The sequence below is a fragment of the Schistocerca gregaria genome, chromosome 1 (assembly GCF_023897955.1).
Source record: "Schistocerca gregaria isolate iqSchGreg1 chromosome 1, iqSchGreg1.2, whole genome shotgun sequence".
Classification (NCBI taxonomy): domain Eukaryota; kingdom Metazoa; phylum Arthropoda; class Insecta; order Orthoptera; family Acrididae; genus Schistocerca; species Schistocerca gregaria.
In genome coordinates this window covers 1,070,978,224-1,070,999,372 of record NC_064920.1, presented here as the reverse complement: position 1 = coordinate 1,070,999,372, position 21,149 = coordinate 1,070,978,224, and the positions used below count along the sequence as shown (strand labels likewise).

The following is a 21,149-nucleotide window of genomic DNA, read 5'->3' as shown; positions in this document are numbered from 1 at the left end:
TTGCTGTTGGAGTCCTTAGCTCCGCCCTCCCTTATGCCCCCACTGACGACGCAAGACATACCCCCACCCTTCTACTTCGGGAACTTTTACATTGAACACAGCTATGTCCGTATCGCAGTAGCACCGACGAAACAGGTGTCGGCGCGGGATATGTATCATGTCCTACAGCAGAGGCGACCACCAAACATCGTGGAGTCCAAAAGCCCTAAGATTAATTGGAAGGTGGTGTGGAAGACGATTCACGCGGTTACGCCGGACACAGCCGTCCGATCCACGTGGTATATCACAGTCAATGGTAAACAGATGCTGTGATATGCAAATGATTAGCTTTTCAGGGCATTCACACAAGATTGGCGCCGGTGGCGGCACCTACAACGCGCTAACATGAGGAAAGTTTCCAACTAATTTCTCGTCCACAAACAGCAGTCGACCAGCGTCGCCTGGTGAAACGTTGTTGTGATGCCTCGTGTAAGGAGGAGAAATGTATGCCATGGCGTTTCCGACTTTGATAAAGATCGGATTGTAGCCTATCGCGACTGCGGTTTATCGTATCGCGACATTGCTGCTGGCGTTGGTCGAGATCCAATGACTGTTAGCAGACTATGGAATCTGTGGATTGAGGAGGGTAATACGGAACGCCGTGCTGGATCCCCATGGCCTCGTATCACTAGCAGTCGAGATGACAGGCATCTTATCCGCATGGCTGCAACGGATCGTGCAGCCACGTTTCCATTCCTGAGTCAACAGATGGGAACGTTTGCGAGACAGCAAACATCTGCACGAACAGTTCGATGACGTTTGCAGCAGCATGGACTATCAGCTCGGAGACCATGGCTGCGGTTACCCTTGACGCTGCATCACAGATAGGAGCGCCTGCGATGGTGTACTCAACGACGAACCTGGGTGCACGAATGGAAAACATTTTTTCGGATGAATCCAGGTTGTGTTTACAGCATCATGATGGTTGGTTGCATCCATGTGCCATTGGTTACACGTCTCTGTCACCTCTTGTTCGCACTGACGGCACTTCGAACAGTGGATGTTACATTTCAGATGTGTCACGACCCGTGGCTCTACCCTTCATTCGATCCCTGCAGAACCTTACATTTCAGCAGGATAATGCACGACCGCATGTTGCAGGTCCTGTACGGGCCTTTCTGGATACAGATAATGTTCGACTTCTGCCCTGGCCAGCACATTCTCCAGATCTTTCGCCAATTGAAAACGTCTGGCGAATGGTGCCCGAGCAACTGGCTCATCACAATACGCCAGTCACTACTCTTGATGAACTGTGGTACCATCTCTGTTTGCCTCAATACCCAGGCGCATCAAGGCCATTATTACGGCCAGAGATGGTTGTTCTGGTTACTGATTTCTCAGGACCTATGCACCCAAATTGCGTGAAAACGTAATCACATGTCAGTTCTAGTGTAACAATTTGTTCAATAAATACCCGTGTATCATATGCATTTTTTCTTGGTGTAGCAATTTTAATGGCCAGTAGTGTACGTCGCAGGGCTCCAAGCTTGTTTACCAATCACAGAGGAACGTTGAAGGTACCTTTGAGCCGCATTTCGTATTTTTACGTCGCAGTGGGAGACAATTACAGCGTTTCAAAAAAGTGATACTTTAATTTTGATGCTACAGTTTATATTGTAGTCTTCAGTGTGTGAGCGGCGATGGTCTAAAATGGCGATTGCCAGCAAACCAGCCGTACTTGCCCTACACAATGCTTTACCACGCATACAGCTGTGCAAGCCAGCATTAGCGTCATTACCCGTGTTGGTGACCAGCGTCCCTGCAGTTAACTACAGAGCGACTTCCACAGGTACAGACGGCGCATGGATGAAGTTATCTCTAGGGCTGTGGACGCAGTGTGAGCGACTGTCTAGCAAATCAAAAGGAATGGCGAGCTGGCATCGTCGCAGTGGGCGTAGGACTGGAGCAGCTTAACGCTGCAAACAGGCGACGACCGGAACTGACACAGATCTGTCTGCTGTAATCGTCTAGCACACTGAATCTGTTCTCCAGCAACATAAGCCACTCTGCGGCAGTATCTGCTCTTTCTAAGAGAACAGGAATCGCGTTCAGGCTTAACAAAAGGCACTACTACTTACAGGGTCGTATGGAAGACCTGTACACCTCTATGCCAAACTCGTGGTACGGGCCATACCAGGATAACAAACATCCAAAAATAGTATTCTAGAGAAATTTTAAAATTAAATGCCTATGACGCAGCATTTAAGGGTTTTATTTGACTATACAGAATTTTACCGTACAATTTATGTTGTAACCAGTTCAAAATGGTTGAAATGGCTCCGAGCACTATGGGACTTAACGTCTGAGGTCATCAGGCCCCTAGAACGTAGGACTACTTAAACCTAACTAACCTAAGGACATCACACACATCCATGCCCGAGGCAGGATTCGAATCTGCGACCGTGGCGGTGGCGCGGTTCCAGACTGTTGCGCCTAGAATCGCTCGGCCACCCCGGCAGACTCGTAATGAACAATTATGACAGTATTTCAAATTTTAAAATTCGGGCAATAATTCTATGAAGTATTGAATATTAAATTCATGTTGCCCCCGGATGTCGTTAGAAACGCATCCTGCAGCTGCTGAGACCGGGTGACTGTTTTAGCCAGTTAGTAATACAATAGAGCCCCGTTATTTCAAGGTTCTGTGAAATTCGAACTAGTTTTAAGAAAATTAAAATGTTACATAACACACAGAGTAAAAAGACATTTCCATACATTGTCCGTATGTACGTTTTACGCACTTTCGAATGTGTGAAGTTTTGAACTTCCTTTCGATTTTCCATGTACAATACAGATAAAACTGTCCCACTTAAAGTTTTCGTTCATAATGCACAGTAATCACCTTGGCCTCAGAGTGCTAATGCATTTCTATGAGAGGGGCAGGTACCATTAGGTTTCGAGGAATGCGCTTGCTCCTTCTCTGCCGACCCTTCACTAACTGGGAACGCATTACTATCAGTTGTAGAGTGCATACCGTCCTTATTGTTACCCCTATTGTTGTGCCTACTTAGCAACAGTGGTCATTAAAACACAATACGCGAAGAAGCAATATACTACACATGTTATAACACAGGCTGATCGTTGTTGCATGTACTGTAGTTGGTTGTGTAGTAACACCTGCGCTGTAGTAAGCCCACCTGTGTGACGTTAATTTTAAATGGTTACATATATATGTACAGTGTACTGTACATATAATTGTGTGTTTCTTAATGTTTTAATTCATATATCACAATGGGTGGTAGGAGTGAGAAAACTTTGTTCCCTTGGATGTGAAACTGGAGGCTTTAGAAAGACTACACAAAGGAGAAACATAAAACAAAACCCTTGCTGCTGAGTCTGGAGTCGGTGATGTGACAGTTGGAGATTGGTGTAGAAATAGAGACGAAACTGAGAAGTTTTCATCAAACAAATATTCTGTTTCGTCATTTGAACGGAAGTCCAGGAAGAAATCTGAGTATGAAAAAATGATTGAAGCTTTGTTCGTGTGGTTTACTCAACAAAGACACAAAGAAAACTGAATTTCAGGACATTTTCTGCAAGAAAAAGCTATCTCTTACAAGTGAGTTAATGGAAGGTAAGGACTATTTTACTGCTAGTTCAAGATGGTTGGATAGGAGGAAGAAGCGATAGGCCACAAGACTGCTTGAAATTTGCGGTAAAAAACATCCTGCGATTTTGAAACTGTTACACAGTTTTGTGATAAATTACGAAAAATTACAGAAGAAGGAAATCTTTCTACTTAAGAGTATAACTGTGATGAAACAGGACTAAATTATAAAATGCTTCCATCTAAAACTCTAGCCTCAAAAGATGAAAAGGCTGTCCCAAGTACAAAAAACGTAAATAAAGGTTAGCAGTTCTCACTGCGTCGAATGCAAGTTGCCACCATAAACTGAAGCTGCCGGTTAAAGGAAAGTCTGCTAAGCCTAGAGCTTTAAAAAATAGCACTGCTTCTGCACTGCGAGTTATATCTGTCTAGCAGAAATCTGCTTGGATGGGCAAAAATATTTTTAAGATGTGGTTTTTCGAAGATTTTGTTGTAGAGAAAGGTGAAGGAACCATCAAAGAATTTCTAAAAGAAAAAAGACCTACCATAAAAGACTTAGTTTAATGGATACCTGATTTATGGTCTGCAATAGAGGCGTCCGGAACCAGATTTTACGGAATAAAACGATTACCTACAACACAGACGAATATGACATATCGTTGGCAGAAATGATGAGAAAGCTTGCTGGAGGTGAAAATACGAATGCAAGTGTTGTTCCAGAATGGCTGCATCTTGCAGCCGACGAAACGGTTAATCAATACGGTGAAGACAGTGATGACGAGCTGAAAAAATTGTACGAGTGATCGCTCACCCCGAGGCTCTAGCAGCGCTAGATGCGGCAATGGGTTATATCTAGCAGAAAGCGGACGCTACTCAAGCAGACAGCAGGTTTTTAGAAGATTGCGCCACATTAATACTGAAAAACAAGGTTCTCCTTTAAAACAAAGGACTATGGGCAATTTCTTTAAGTTGTAATTCACATTTTTGCAGACTGGAAATGTGCGCCCACATATGTACATAAAACATAGGTATGTACTACATTGCTTTTTATTTTTTAATCATTACTGTGTTCATGATTTCCCCATTGATTTAGTAATATTTCCGTATTTTCGAGTTTTTTTGTAATTCTAGGTAGCCTTCGACCCAATTAGCTCGAATTACCAGGGCTCCACTGTATTGATGAATTAATAAGATTAAAAAATGAAACGGATATACATCATTAAGGTATTCAGCACCATTTATTAACATCGTTATGAACAACTTTACTTTTTTTAAGAAAAAAAACTAAAGACTAAGGTCATGACCATGCAAAAAGCAACGTTTAAATTTTAAAAACGTACTGTAGTTACAAGCAAATAAGTTTGCCAGGCAGATTCACGATAGCAAAAGGAATGCATCAACAAAGCAAATATTACTCATGTAGAATTCAAATAGAATTCTTTCACAAATAATGCGACTTAGAATTAATTTTTTAAATAATTTCATTAGCTATTTGGTTTGTGCCTGGACTTCATACTAATAAAGTTAGTTTTACCTTCATGTGCTAGTGTTGCAAATGAGTTTCTAAGACAATTAAATGACGCCAAAATATTGAACCTCTCGTCTTAAATGGATCGTTGAAGTGTGTTTTGATCTGCTTAATTAAAATCGACTTCTTTACCACTGCTGTCATAAGTGACTTTTTATGTATCTGGTTTGCATGAAAAAATCATATGGGAAAACCTGGCTTTCCAGTGAATCGGACCAATTTCCAACAGCCGAAATTCCGTCAACCACTGATTTACGTCTTTAGTGGTTTTGCAGCTAAAGGGCCACACTTTTGAAAGGGTGCCATGGTCGTTTTTTCACGAGAGATCGCGTAATTTGAAAGGGGAATGTTGACTTCATCCATATCAGCCGAGTAAGCGCATACAAAATTATTAAGTCTTTTTGTTTCAGACATCTTCAGTGTGAAATGATTATTTTTATAATAATTATTTTCTTAACAATCGAAGAGTGAGCGTATAGATGACACACATACAGAATACCCAATATAGGGCCGACAGAGTGGCCGTGCGGTTCTAGGCGCTACAGTCTGGAGCCGAGCGACCGCTACGGTCGCAGGTTCGAATCCTGCCTCGGGCACGGATGTTTGTGATGTCCTTACGTTAGTTAGATTTAATTGGTTCTAAGTTCTAGGTGACTGATGACCTCAGAAGTTAAGTCGCAAAGTGCTCAGAGCCATTTGAACCCAATAATGGAAAACCACCATGTCACTCGAATAAAAACAGATATCCCGGTCTTTGGCTGATACACGAGGTGGTCATGGTCAATCGCCAGGAAAACGCAATAAAAAACGGAAATTGTTCAATAATCAAAACACTATCAAAATAGAAACACATTTTCGCTAACACACAACTTAAGATAAGAAATAACAGACACCTGAAAGACTATCCCAAGAATACATTACATGTGTTCGCAACTGCGAATAAGGACAACCTCCAGTTGTAGAATGCAATGACGGCAATGAAAATTTGTGCCGAATCGGGGCTAGAACCTGGATTTCCCGCTTATCACGAGCGGTCGCGTTTCCATTTGGGTTAACTGCGCACGACTCACTGCCAAATCTGAACTTCCATATGTCGTCAACCATGCATCTACGACCTCCACACGTACACCCGTTATGTATTTTTCCCGTTCAGGTCAGACAGCACTTTGAAGTCGCTTGCCCGCTATCAGCAAATAAATTTGATATTGCAGTGCCTGTCTTAGTCTGACTGTCGTAATCAGAATAACACAGGCACTGCAATATTGTATATATCGTATGTCTCAAGAATGGTGTTACAACAATATCGCTCCTCCCCAGTCTGACTCCCCTATTCCATAGCCACCTTCTACTGTTCACAATACACTAGCATCTGGGAGGACGACCCTTCAAATCGACGACCGGCCATCCTCATTTACATTTTCTGTGTTTTCAATAAATCGCATCTGGTAAATGTTGGGATGGTTCCCGTGAAAAAGGCACGGCTGATTTCCTTCCCCACCTTCCCTAACCAGAGCACGTGCTCCGTCTCCAACGACATCGTTATCGAAGGGACGTTAAACTCTTCCTTTTCCTTGTACAGTTCACACTCACAATCCCTTACTTCGCCTAGCAGCATGTTCAAGGGGAATAAGAGAAGTACAGTGTCACACAAGCGGAAACACTTACACTGGAGAGAGTGTGCAGACGTATTAACAGAGCCGGCAGGGAGGTTCTAGGCGCTACAGTATGGAACCGCGCGACCGCTACGGTCGCAGGTTCGAATCCTGCCTCGGGCATGGGTGTGTGTGATGTCCTTAGGTTAGTTGGGTGTAAGTAGTTCTAAGTTCTAAGAGACTGATGACCTCAGAAGTTAAGTCGCTAAATAACAATATTGCAGGTTATCGGTTAACCTACGGGCTACTACGTTCCAGGATCAATAGCACCCTCCAGAAGGGGTCAAATTAGATCCCATGCAATAATACATCATCACAAAAAGTTTTGCGACACCCCGGTTCCCAGATAGATGTAGACTGGGACTGCATGCTTGATACGTGTACTGTTACGTGGCCGTCTCTACTATATTATCTGACGATCAGGTGTCAGACAATGTTTGCACTTGAGGGTGAAGAGAAACCCGGTTCCCTCCCGTGTGCCCTGTAGCATTTCCTTAACGCTCCATGGTACTGAGGGATTGTACTGTAATCCGTAGTGGACGCCTGGAGTATGTGAGGTTCATAGTGGACAGACAAAGACAGAGGGTCGTTTCCGTATCGCCAAGTCCTAAGCTTGCGTGCGCGCTCGTCAAGTCAAGTGGCAATGCCCATTGTATTAATCGCTAGTGAATATGGTACCACATGGTGCGCTTTTGCTTTAGATACACGTTAAAGTTTGAAGTGTTACGTGAAAATAAGTTAGAAAAATTAATTAATTAATTTGCTGATCTCTATCAGTGGTAACCACACATCAAAAAAAGTTTTGCATCACCCTGATTCCCAGAACACCTGGAGATAGATAACTGTGGATGTTGTATCACAGATACAGTCCATTTGACTGTTCAGAGATATCACTAAACCCGCCCAAAGATGTAAACAACCATGCATGGGCAGCGCCTATTAGACGGAGGGTTCCCGACAGCTGATCAGTTCCAGTCACACCACCAGGAAGGAAGTACATGGCTTCTGTTGTCTGTAGGTGAACCTTGTCTAGACGGGCAATACCACGGTTCGATCACGTTCGCATTGTTACTTCGTGCCAGGAAGGGCTCTCAACAAGGGAAGTGTCCAGGTATCTCTGAGTGAACCGAAGCGATGTTATTCCGACATGGAGGAGATACAGAGAAATAGGAACTGTCGATGACATGCCTCGCTCAGGCCGCCCAAGGGCTACTACTGCAGCTGATGACCGATACCTACGGATTATGGCTCGGGGGAACCCCAGATTGAATAATGCTTTTCGTGCAGCCACAGGACGTCGTGAAACGACTCAAACTATGTGCAACTTCACTCCCGACGTCCAGGGCGAGGTCCATATTTGCAACCACGACACCATGCAACGCGCTACAGATGGGCCCCAACAACATACCGAATGGACCGCTCAGGATTGGCGTCACGTTCTCTTAACCGATGACTGTCGCATATGCCTTCTTCCCGACAATCGTCGGAGACATGTTTGGAGGCAACCCGGTCAGGCTGAGCGCCTTAGACAAACTGTCCATCGAGTGTAGCAAGGTGGAGGTTCCCTGCTGTTTTGGGGTGGCATTATGTGGGGCCGACGTACGCCGCTGGTGGTTACAGAAGGCGCCGCAACGGTTGTACGATACGTGAATGCCATCCTCCGATCGACAGTGCAACCATATCGGTAGTATCTTGGCGAGGCATTCGTCTTCATGGACGACAATTCGTGCCCCCGTCGTGCACATCTTGTGAATGACTTCCTTCAGGATAACGACATCGCTCGACTAGAGTGGCCAGCATGTTCTCCAGATATGAACCCTACCGAACGTGCCTGGGTAACATTGAAACGGGCTGTTTACGGACGACGTGACTCACCAACCACTGTGAGAGATCTACGCCGAATCGCCGTTGAGAAGAGGGATAATGTGAACCAACAATGCCTTGATGAACTTGTGGACAGTATGCCACGACGAATACAGGCACGCATTAATGAAAGAGGACGTGCTACTGGTGTGTAAAGCAATTTGGACCACCACCTCTGAAGGTCTCGCTGTATGGTGGTACAACATGCAATGTGTGGATTTCATTAGCAATAAAAAAGGCGGAAATGATGTTTATGTCGATCTATTTCAATTTTCTGTACAGGTCTGGAACTCTCCAAACCGAAGTGATGCGAAACTTTTTTTTATGCGTAGTTGTCTTTGAATAGGAATGAATGCAAAATGTTACAAAAAAATTTAAGTAAAAAATACACTTTAGTTAATATACCAAGTGAAACACTGACGATAAACAGTTTAGACATGAAGAGAATAGAAGCTTTTGAAATATGGTGCTACAGAAGAATGCTGAAGATGATGTGGGTAAATCACATAACTAATGAGGACGTAATTAGTAAAATTGGGGAGAAAAGAAATTTGTGGCACAGTCTGACTAGAAGATGAGGTCGGTTGGTAGGAAATACTCTGACACATCAAGGAGAGACCAGTTTAGTACTGGAGGGAAGTATGAGGGCTGAAAATCGTACGCGCGACCGCTACGGTGGCAGGTTCGAATCCTGCCTCGAGCATGGATATGTGTGATGTCCTTGGGTTAGTTAGGTTTAAGTAGTTCTAAGTTCTAGGGGACTGATGACCTGAGCAGTTAAGCCCCATAGTGCTCAGAGCCATTTTTTTTTTAAATCGTAGAGGGAGAACAACAAATTTATACATTAAGCTGTTTCAGAAGGATGTAAGTTGCAGTAGTTGCTTGGAGATGAAGAAGCTTCCACAACACAGAGCAGCTTCAAACCAGTCTTCGGCCTGAAGACCACAATAACAACAAAAACAACAACACATTTTAACAATTAATTATGGCTAAAATGCTGTGGCTATGAATACGAAATAGAACACAATAACTGACTTCATATGTTCCTCTCTCTCTCACATGCACACATAAAAAGTGCATTACATCCTTGGAAAACTTTGTACTAATTATACTTTTCCTAGTGAGTCAAAACAAAAGACAATGAGAAAGAAACTCAATTAAAAAAAGGAACTATCAAGTTTCCAAGCATTTGTTCACTTCATGTTGTCCAAAAAATATTCTTGAAATTTTTTGTGCAAATATATTTTTTCCACATCTCTCAGGATACACTACACGTTTTGTCAAACTTTCTTGGTCACATTCCCACAGCCCACGTTCTGGATCTAGATTTTTCATTGCAGTTATTTCTATCTTCGGAAGTCCTTTGTGTCGTTCAGGTCGTCGTTTGACTTGGGGTATGATTAATCCCTTCTCAAGATTTGGCAGAAAATTTCTCCTCCCACGCGTAGAACTTGACGGAAGATGTTGATTTAGTTTTGTCTTGCATAATATACAAGGAGCCAACGGCCTTGCTGCACTGCCAACACCGGTTCCCATCACATCACATCACCGAAGTTAGGTGCTGTCAGACTCGGCTACCACTTGAATGGGTGATCATCCTGGTCTACCGAGCGCTGCTTGCAAGCGGGGTGCACTCAGCTCTTGTGAGGCTGATTGAGGAGCAACTAGACGGAGCGATTCCGGTCTCGAAAACTGACAGCGGCCGAGAGATGTGTGTATTGACCATATGCCCCTCCATATCCGTATCCAGTGACGCCTATCGGCTAAGGAAGACGAGGAGGTCGGTCGGTACCCGTTGGACCTACCGAGGCACGTTTGGACGGAGATAATATACAAGCATTCGAACACCCTCTGTCAACCATATTGATAAATACGACGTAAGACCCTCTTCTTGTCAGTTCTTTGCACAAAATATCCACTGACCATCATGTCCAGTGTATCAACACCTTTGATGGTGTTATAATGAAAAATGTCATTTCTTTGTAGCTTTCAGTATCATCTCCTAAATTCGTGTCACGAAGCACGGTGCTAAGAAAAATGAGGTACGATTCTTTATCGGGACATAGAACACCAAGGTATCCTTATTATAAAAAAACGAAAACAGATGATATTCCTTTCTTCATAGTGTTAGGCAACAAACTTTGGGTATTTGTTTCTTATTCTTACTCACTGTTCCACAAAGAGTCAAATTCCTCTTGTAAAGTTCAAATGCAAGTGGAAGAGAGGTAAAAAAAAAGTCATCAGTGGTGATGCCATAACGTCCTCTAAGCAACTAGTTAGAGACAACACCACTCTTTGCCCTTCATTTTTTCCTGGGGCGTTCCCTTCTTTTCCGGTTTACGCTCTTAAGTCCAGTGCATAATTTGATCTGCCACCAACCACAGCCCATACTTCCACCCTACAGTTGAAAAGTTTGAATTCACATAAACAAACTGTGTCCCAATCAGTTTAAATCAATTTTCTGTCAGTTTTAGTTAACGAGACAGAAGCCTACAGAATTTTAGCGCTGATTCAACATACGTAACTGCCTTTGTTCTGGAAGATGTTTTTCTCGCGGTCTCTTCATTGCAAGTAGGCTGTTTAGGTTTTTATGTTGGTAACGCCGCGTAGCGCTGTGTATGGAAATCACTGACTGTGCTGTGTGCAGTCTGTAGCTGGTTGGTTGGCATTGTTGGAATATTCGCTTGTGTAGTGTTGGGCAGTTCGATGTGAACAGCGCGTAGCGTTGTGCAGTTGGAGAAGAGTCGCCAGCACTGGTGGATGTGGAGAGAGAGAGAGAGAGAGAGAGAGAGAGAGAGAGAGAGAGAGAGAGCGATCTGGACGTGTGTCCGCCAGAAAAAGGAAATTTGCAAAGATGTCCTGAATTGAGATTTTATATACGACTTTTGAACATTATTAAGGTAAATACATTGTTTGTTCTCTATCAAAATCTTTCATTTGCTAACTATGCCTATCAGTAGTTAGAATCTTTTATTTAGCTGGCAGTATTGGCGCTCGCTGTATTGCACTAGTTCGAGTAACGAAGATCTTTGTGAGGTAAGTGATTCCTGAAAGGTATAGGTTATTGTTAGTCAGGGCCATTCTTTTGTAGGGGTTATTGAGAGTCAGATTGCGTTGCGCTAAAAACATTGTGTGTCAGTTTAGTGATGATGATAATAAGTAAAGAGAAAACTGTTTGAGTACATTGAGTTTTGTTCAGCTGTTTGTAAATCAAATAACGTAAGAGGTGTACCAGCGCACTAATTCATAATTTTCTAAGGGGACGTTTCAACACCACTCTTTGCCCTTGATTTTTTTTTTCTGGAGCGTTCCCTTCTTTTCCAGTATACGCTTTTAAGTTCAGTGCATAATTTAATCTGGCATCAACCACAGTCCATATTTCCTCCCTATAGTTGACAGTTTGTTTATGTGAAGTCAAACCTGTGTCCAAATAAATTTTCTGTCAATTTTAGTTAGCGACACAAACGTTCAGAATTTTAGCGCTGATTCAACATACATAACTGCCTTTGTTCTGGAGGATGTTTTTCTCATGGTCTCTTCATTTAAGTGACGTGTTTAAACCAGTACCCATTTTCCTAAATGCACAACGCAGTGCGCCTTATAAATGAACCGCGGACTAGATGTGAAGTTGTTGGAAACACTAAGCGGCGAGATGCGTCGGTACACTGCTTGGAATCATCTTGGATTTTGAGTTCAAAGGCTAAACACAATTTTTAGAAGTCGACTCACAAAAAATAAATCTACTGGTGTTAAATCGGGCAACAGCGTAGACCATTCCTGAGTCTAATCATCTTATAGAAAATCTGTTATTTCGGTCTTGCACATCACGTTCAAAATGGACTGGCTTAATTACAGCTGTACCTTCTCGAATTCATTTTTCAGAATGTAAGAACGTTATGGTGGACGCACCTCCTCGGCCAAGATACCTCACGGCATAAGCTGCGACTACATCACTGGCATCGTGTCGGCACTCGCCAAGCATGAGAAACATGTCAACGAACTCGTTGAGTGCATATGGCATGCTTATTCCACACCAATTTCCTTGATACTCTGTGAAACAACTATGTTCATAACTCAGCAGAAAGAGTTATTTGAAAGAAAAATTCTTTAGAAGGTCCAGCTAGCACAATGACTTCGTAGTGAATTAAACCAAATGAGGTGCAATGATAGAGCAGCTACATATAACCCACACATTTCTGTAACCAATGCGAAGCAGCGCTTGAGATGGTGTGAAGAGCGGCTCCGTTGAACTAGAGACTTGTAATGACAAATCACATAATACACTGTGGCAATCATACGGAAGGGTTTGGGTTTGGCAAATGCCTGGAGAATGTTGCCTACCACCAGGCGTTGTGCTAAAAGTGAAGTAACACTAAAGGAGGTGTTACGGTGTGGGGACTTTTCTCGTCGTTAGAGTGTGCTCCCCTTATTGCACTTAGGAAAACACTAAATGCGAAATGCTGTGAACACGTTTTACAACATTGTATGCAGCGAACAGAAGAACAACTGTTCGAAGACTATGACTGTTGTAGGCCCGCCCGGTTGTCAGTGATTTCCGGGCGGGAAGGAGCGCCGGTCCCCGGCACGAATCCACTCGGCGGATTTGTGTCGAGGTCTGGTGGATGGTTTTTAAGCGGTTTTCCATCTGCCTCGCCAAATGCGGGCTGGTTCCCCCTAGTCCGCCTCAGCTACACTACGTGGGCGATTGCTGCCCAAACAAGTTCTCCACGTACGTGTACGCTACCACGCAAACATAGGGGTTGCGCTCGTTAGGTGTGAGACGTTCCCTGGGGGGTCCACCGTGGGCCGAACAGCACAATAACTCTGGGTTTCGGTGTGGGGCGGTGGAGGGGCGAAGTTGACTGCGGTAGTCGTCTTAGGGTTTCCGACCGCTGTGGCGGGGACGGAGCCTCTCCGCCGTTTCTAGGTCCTCGGTTAACATAACTTTTGTATCCGTATGACTATGCACCCTGACATAAAACAGCATCTCTGAGTCAATGGAAAAAACACTTCTGAAATAGACTGGCCTGCTCAGAGTCCCGACATGAGCCCAATGGACCACCTTTGGGAGGAATACGAACGCCGCCTTCGCTACAGACTCCTGAGTCCAACACCATTACCTCGTCTCTTTTGGCTCTTGAAGAAGAATGAGCTGCTATTCTACCACGGGCATGCGGACATCTCACTGGAAGTGTCCCCTACAGCATTCAGAGCGTCGTAGAGGCGAAGAATGGCAGCATCCCACATCAATGTACACTAACATGTGTCCGGACAGTTCTGATCACGGACAGTATACGAGGGTCGTCCACAACGCAAGTTCCGTTTCTATTTCTATCCGCGGCAGCGCACCGATCGCAGTTCCCAGCATGCGGGGCAGTTACTCTGACTCAAGAAGGAGACATGTACGCCATTTTCAGATCGCCGCTGCCTACGTGTGCTTCGTAGTGCTGCTTTATAATGTCATCCGTAATTGCGGCCGCGTGTGAAATCAGATCTGTGATTCGTTTTCTAAATGCAAAGTAAGTTAAACCAAAGGAAATTCATCGGCAAATCTACGAGGTTCACGGACAAAATGCTGTGAGTGATTCAACGGTTAGAAGATGGGTCAGACTAATCGATGAAGGACGTGATCAAGTGCACGATGAACTGGTTCACACAGCTGAAGAGAAGATTAAGCACAACCATAAGTTTACACACAGTGCCCTTGCTATGGAAGTTCCGCAAATCTCACGATCACTACAAATTTATGAAATTGTTACCAAAGAACTGAAATTTCGAAAACTTGGCTCAAGCTGGGTACCCAATATCCTTACTGAACAACACAGAAAACAAAGGATGGGGAGTGCACTTCATTTTTTGGCACGCTACAATGACGAAGGCGATGGTTTTCTTTCTCGGATAGTCACGGGGGATGAAACTTGGGTATCGTGCGACACCCCTGAAGCAAAATGTCTATCATTGTACTGCAGACACACTTCATCCCTATCAAAGGTTAAGCCTAAGCAAATCTTGACACTTCGAAAAGTCATCTGATTGATTTCTTACGACGATGCCATACAATCACTGCACATGGTTACTGCGAGACCATTAAGAAATTGGGCCTCGCAATACAGAACAAGCGCGGAGGATTACTGTCAAAAGGTGTTTTTTTTTTTTTTTCTCCAAGATTATGCCCGACCCCACGCGGCGGATTTGACCACACAACTCTCACGGGAATTTCACCGGGACGCGTTTAATCATCCTCCGTACAGCCCAGAACTCGCTCCTAGCGACTTTCATTTCTTCTTACACCTAAAATCTGTCCTTTGTGGTCAACATTTCAACGATGATGTCGCGGTGAAAGAACATCTTACCACATGGTTGAATAGAGGCGGCAACCTTCTATGAACAAGGCATACAAAAACTTGTGCCACTCTATGACAAGTGCCTACAACATTTCGGAAACTATGCAGAAAAGTAGTTTAACAGTTATAGGCTTTTGTACAATAAATATTTTTTCTTCATCTGTGCATATTTGTTTTATATAACCAAACGGAACTAATTTTGTGGACATACCTCGTATTATTACACTACTGGCCATTTACATTGCTACACCACGACGATGGCGTGCTACAGACGCGAAATTTAACCGACAAAAAGAAGATGCTGTGATTAGCAAATGATTGGCTTTTCAGAGCATTCACACAAGGTTGGCGCCGGTGGTGACACCTACAACGTGCTGACAGGAGGAAAGTTTCAAACCGATTTCTCATACACAAACAGCAGTTGACCGGCGCTGACTAGTGAAACGTTGTTGTGATGTCTCGTGTAAGAAGGAGAAACGCATACCACCACATTTCCGACTTTGATAAAGGTCGGATTGCAGCCTATCGCGATTGCGGTTTATCGAATCGCGACATTGCTGCTCGCGTTGGTCGAGATCCAATGACTGTTAGCAGAATATGGAATAGGTGGATTCAGGAGGGTAATACGGAACGCCGTGCTGGATCCCCATGGCCTCGTATCACTAGCAATCGAGATGACAGGTATCTTATCTGCATGGCTGTAACGGATCGTGCAGCCACGCCTCGATCCCTGAGTCAACACATGGGGACGTTTGCAAGACAACAAACATCTGCACGAACAGTTCGACGACGTTTGCAGCAGCATGGACCATCAGCTCTGGGAGCATGGTTGCGGTTACCCATGACGCTGCATCACAGACAGGAACGCCAGCGATGGTGTACTCAACGACGAACGTGGGTGCACGAATGGCAAAACGTCATTTTTTCGGATGAATCCAGGTTCTGTTTACAGCATCACGATGATCGCATCCGTGTTTGGCAACATCGCGGTGAACGGTCATTGGAAGCGTGTATTCATCATCGCCATACTGGCGTATCACCCGGCGTGATGGTATGGGGTGCCACTTGTTACACGACTCGTTCACCTCTTGTTCGCTTTGACGACACTTTGAACTGTGGAAGTTCCATTTCATATGTGTTACGACACTTCGGCCCCTGCGAAAGCCTAGATTTCGGCAGGATAATGCACGACCGCATGTTGCAGGTCCTTGCTGTATACAGAAAATTTCGGCTGCTGCCCTGGCCAGCACATTCTCCAGATCTCTCACAAATTGAATACGTTTGGTCAATGGTGGCCGAGCAACTGGCTCGTCACAATACGCCAGTCACTACTCTTGATGAACTGTGGTATCGTGTTGAAGATTCATGGGCAGCTGTACCTGTACACGCCATCCAAGCTCTGTTTGAGTCAATGCCCAGGCGTATTAAGGTCGTTATTACGGCCAGAGGTGGTTGTCAGGATCTATGCACCCAAATTGCGTGAAAATGTATACACATGTCAGTTATAGTATAACATATTTGTCCAATGAGTACCCGTTTATCATCTGCATTTCTTCTTGGTGAAGAAATTTTAATTGTAAGTAGTGAATAGGTGAATACAGTTTTATCAGCAAGTCGTACTTATTAATTTACGACGGAAAATCAGCTGAGGAACATATTATTTTCGAACAAACGTTGCGCCAAGTTTCTTACTTGCCATCTTCTTGCAAGTGGATGTCGAGCGTTGTACAGATGTAAGTTGTTGCTTTAAGGTTAAAGCTGTTTGTGTGCAGAAACAATATTCGTTTATAATCATAACTTACTAAGTTTAGGAACCTTCATCATGTCTGCAATTTTGACGCCGAGGTTTTGAGACACCTTCTACAGCTACACCACCCTCCGCATGCCACCTAATGGCGTGTGGCGGAGGATACTTTTTGCACCGCTAACTGAGCCCTCCAACCCACTTCAACTACCGAATAGCACGTGGGAAGAATAATTGTCGGTAAGCCTCTGTATTGGCTCTAATTTCTCGAATTTTCTCCTCATGGTCGTTACGTGAGACGTATATGGGAGTAATATGTTGTCCGGGTCTCTCTACATTTCAATAGTAAATCTCTCGTGATGCACAACGCCTCTGTTGTAACGTCTGCCAATGTAGACTACTGGCCATTAAAATTGCTGCACCAAGAAGAAATGCAGATGATAAACGGGTATACATTGGACAAATATATTATACTAGAAATGACACGTGATTACATTTTCACGCAATTTGGGTGCATACTTCCTGAGAATTCAGTGCCCAGAACAACCACCTCTGGCCGTAATAACGGTCTTGATACGCCTGGGCATTGAGTCAAATAGAGCTTGGATGGCGTGTACAGATACAGCTTCCCATACAGCTTCAAAACGATACCACAGTTCATCAAGAGTAGTGGCTGGCCTATTGTGACGAGCCAGTTGTTCGACCACCATAGAACAGACGTATTCAATTGGTGAGAGATCAGTTGGTGAGAGATCTGGAGAATGTGCTCACTAGGGCAACAGTCGACCATTTTCTGTACCCACAAAGGCCCGTACAGGACCTGCAACATGCGGTCGTGCATTATCCTGCTGAAATGTAGGGTTTCGCAGGGATCGAATGAAGAGTAGAGCCACGGGTCGTAACACATCTGAAATGTAACGTTCACTGTTCAAAGTGCCGTCAATGGGACCAAGAGGTCGCCGAGATGTGTAACAAATGGCACCCCATACCATCACGTCAGGTGATATGCCAGTATGGTGATGACTAATACACCCTTCCAATGTGCGTTCACCGCGATGTCGCCAAACACGGATGCGATCATCATGATGCTGTAAACAGAACCTGGATCCATCACAAAAAATGACGTTTTGCCATTCGTGCACCCACGTTCGTCGTCGAGTACACCATCGCAGTCGCTCCTGTCTGTGATGCAGCGTTAAGGGTAACCGTAGCCACGGTCTTCGAGCTGATAGTCCATGCTGCTGCAAATGTCGTCGAACTGTTCGTGGAGATGGTTGTTGTCTTGCAAATTTCCCCAGCTGTTGATTCAGGGATCGAGGCGTGGCTGCACGATCCGTTACAGCCATGCGGATAAGATGCCTGTCATCTCGACTGCTAGTGATATGAGGCCATTGGGATCCAACACGGCGTTCCGTATTACCCTTCTGAACCCACCGATCCCATATTCTGCTAACAGTCATTGGATCTCGACCAACGCGAGTAGCAATGTTGCGATACGCTAAACCGCAATCGCGATAGGCTACACTCCGACCTTTATCAAAGTCGGAAACGTGATGGTACGCATTTCTCCTCCTTACACGAGCCATCACAACAACGTTTCACCAGGCAACGCCGGTCAACTGCTGTTGGTGTATGAGAAATAGGTTGGAAACTTTCCTCATGGTAGCACGTTGTAGGTGTCGCCACCGGCGCCAACCTTGTGTGAATGCTCTGAAAAGCTAATAATTTGCATAGCACAGCATCGTCTTCCTGTCGGTTAAATTTCGCGTCTGTAGCACGTCATCCTGGTGGTGTAGCAATTTGAATGGCCAGTAGTGTAGTTTGTTGAATATCTCCGTAACGCTCTCGTGCTGACTAGACGACCCGTGATGGAAAGAGCCGCTCTTCGTTGGATCTTCTCTATCGCTCCTATCAGTTCTATTTGGTAAGGACTCCAAATACATGAATCGGTCGAAGAGGCGCCTTGTAAGTGCTGCATACTTACTTACTCCCCTGGCTTCTCAGAAGTCTTTCGCGCTGTCGTGTTTGCATTTTTGAACAGTTTCAGCTAAGGCAGACTGTAAACAATGCGTCCCGTCGATTTTGTCTAAATGCCAATTAAACAAGGCAAATAAAGAAGATAAAGCGGACGGCGCAGGCAGGCGACGCGTGCTTACCTTGACACTGGAAACCTTGCTTGCCGAAGCCCCTGTAAGCAGAAAAAAAGCCAGCATTAGTCTCAGCTGACAAAGAATGGACGGAAAAGGAAATTTGTAAGGATGGAAAGTATTAGTGGAAGACTATTACACAGCCAAATAAAAAAATTGCGAGTGCAGCCATTTGCTGAATATTAAACAGAATCAAGCGGCCAACTAATTTCATAGCAAATATAAAACCCGACTCGCTACAAGGCAATCTAAACCTTTCGAAAGAACTGTACGTGTAATGTTTATTAGGGTGAAAAGAAGAAATATTCCAATGAAGATATACCGCGAGATCCAATGGGTACTGCGTTACTGGAACAACAGAGGCCATATGGCATGGGCAGACTGATACTTGTGATAAATTTCTGTATCTACATCCACAACCATTCTTTACATAAGTTAAGTGTATGGCAAAGGGTACTTTCCACTGAAACGCACAGTAGGTTTTCCTTCCGTCCCTTGTGCGAATGGAGCACGGAGAGAACGACTGCTTAAATTTCCTTCTGTAGATAGTCTAGTCCTTTACTCGCGATCCCTCCGCGGCTACATATAGGGGGCTGTAACACGTCATACATTCCTCATTTAACACTGGTTCTAGAAGCTTGGTTTCTCCGGTTAGTCTTCGTCTATCTCCAGGCGTCCGTCACTTCAGATTCTTCAGCATCTTCGTGACGATCTCCCGTGGATCCAACAAATCTGTGACCCTTGGTGCTGCCCTTCTTTACTCGAAGTTTCTGACCAAAGGGCATCTTATACACGTACCTAAGAAACAGCGATTAAAAAGTATATTTATCTCAATAAAGAAAAAACATTCTGTATACATGGGGCCTACTATTTTTCAAAACTTCTTGATGAGGTCAAAACACTTCTTGTGTATTACTTTTTGTGCCCTGGAAAGATTAGGACCATCAGACCATCTCTCATGTGCAACCACGCATTTTTCGTGTTAAACATTACATTAATTACGAACACGTTTTAAGAGATCTTACATCTAACAAGGAATACAATAACTGGAAATAGTTACAATAAACAGAAGAAACATCAATAGCTACAACAGTCAAAACACTTTATATTCGTCTGTGAGAAGTAAAATATTTAAGGTAAATTTCAGGCAGGTAGATTGTAATTGTTGATACCTGAAATAAAGGACGTGAGAAAAGGAATGGGAAAGGGGGGGGGAGCAAGGAAGACGACAGTAATAGAAACACAAGTCATGTAGAGAGGAGGAAAGAAAATTGTACCATTGATTGAAAAACAAGAACAAAAAGATGGATAACTGGGAGAAGATGAGCATTTAATTCGCTGTCTGACAAAGAGACATTTCCAACTGTGTTAATTTTTTAGAGACGTTTCCGAGCGATTGCAAGGATGCGCGTGTCGTTCCCGATTTTATAAAGGATCATCGGATTTATGCACGTATTCGAAAACCTATACTGTCTTTAGGTTTTAAGTTGCAAGACATTTCCAGGCGCAGATGTGGACTCTGTCTACAATTTATTGGTTATGAAATGTAAATTAAAACTAAAAAAACTGGAAATTGGTAAGAAATTAAGGAGATGGTACCTGGAGAAGTTGAAAGGGCAAGAGGTTGTTGAGAATTTCAGAAGGAACACTAGGCAGTGATTTACTACAAAAGGTGAAAGGAGTACGACAGAAGACGAATGGGTAAATTTAAGAGATGAAATAGTGGAAGCAGCAGAGGATCGAAGAGCGAAAAAGATGAGAACCAGTAGACAAAAGATTCACAGAGCACACAACGGCTAATCTGGTATAGCTGGAGAACAAATGTAATGATTTAAAAGGATATTTCACTACGAGAAACATGGATACCGCTTACAAGAAAATTAAAGACGCTTTTTGTGAAAAGAGAAGCAGATGTATGAATATCAAGAGCTCAGATGGACAACCAGTACTAAGATGCAAGATATATGAGACAGGCGAAACACCTACAAAATTCAAGAAGAATATAATAATGCCGATTTCGTAAAACGCAGCCGCTGACCGAAGTATCAGTTGAAAAGTATCTTTGTATAAGAATGGAATAACTGATACAGGCTGACGTTGGGGAAACGTAGAAATACGTGAGGAAAAACTTACCTTACGACTTATCTTAGAAGTTAGAAGAAAAAAAAAAACTAAAAACTTGCATTTAGAGCATTTTTAGATTTGTCTAAATCATTCCAGAATGTTGACTGGACAACACCCATTGAAATTCTGAAAGTAGCACGGATAAAATAAAGGGAGCAAAA

General features: G+C 43.8%; 1 protein-coding gene across 2 annotated transcripts in view; it reads right to left on the bottom strand.

The window, feature by feature from the left end:
* Positions 1–21,149, bottom strand: part of LOC126281608 (protein kinase C, brain isozyme) — a 1,181,175-nt gene that overhangs the window by 176,918 nt on the left and 983,108 nt on the right. For both annotated transcript variants that reach the window (XM_049980720.1, XM_049980728.1), the window contains one exon: positions 18,874–18,905. In XM_049980720.1, the coding sequence (XP_049836677.1) occupies positions 18,874–18,905 (32 nt within the window). The remainder of the gene's footprint in view (positions 1–18,873; positions 18,906–21,149) is intronic.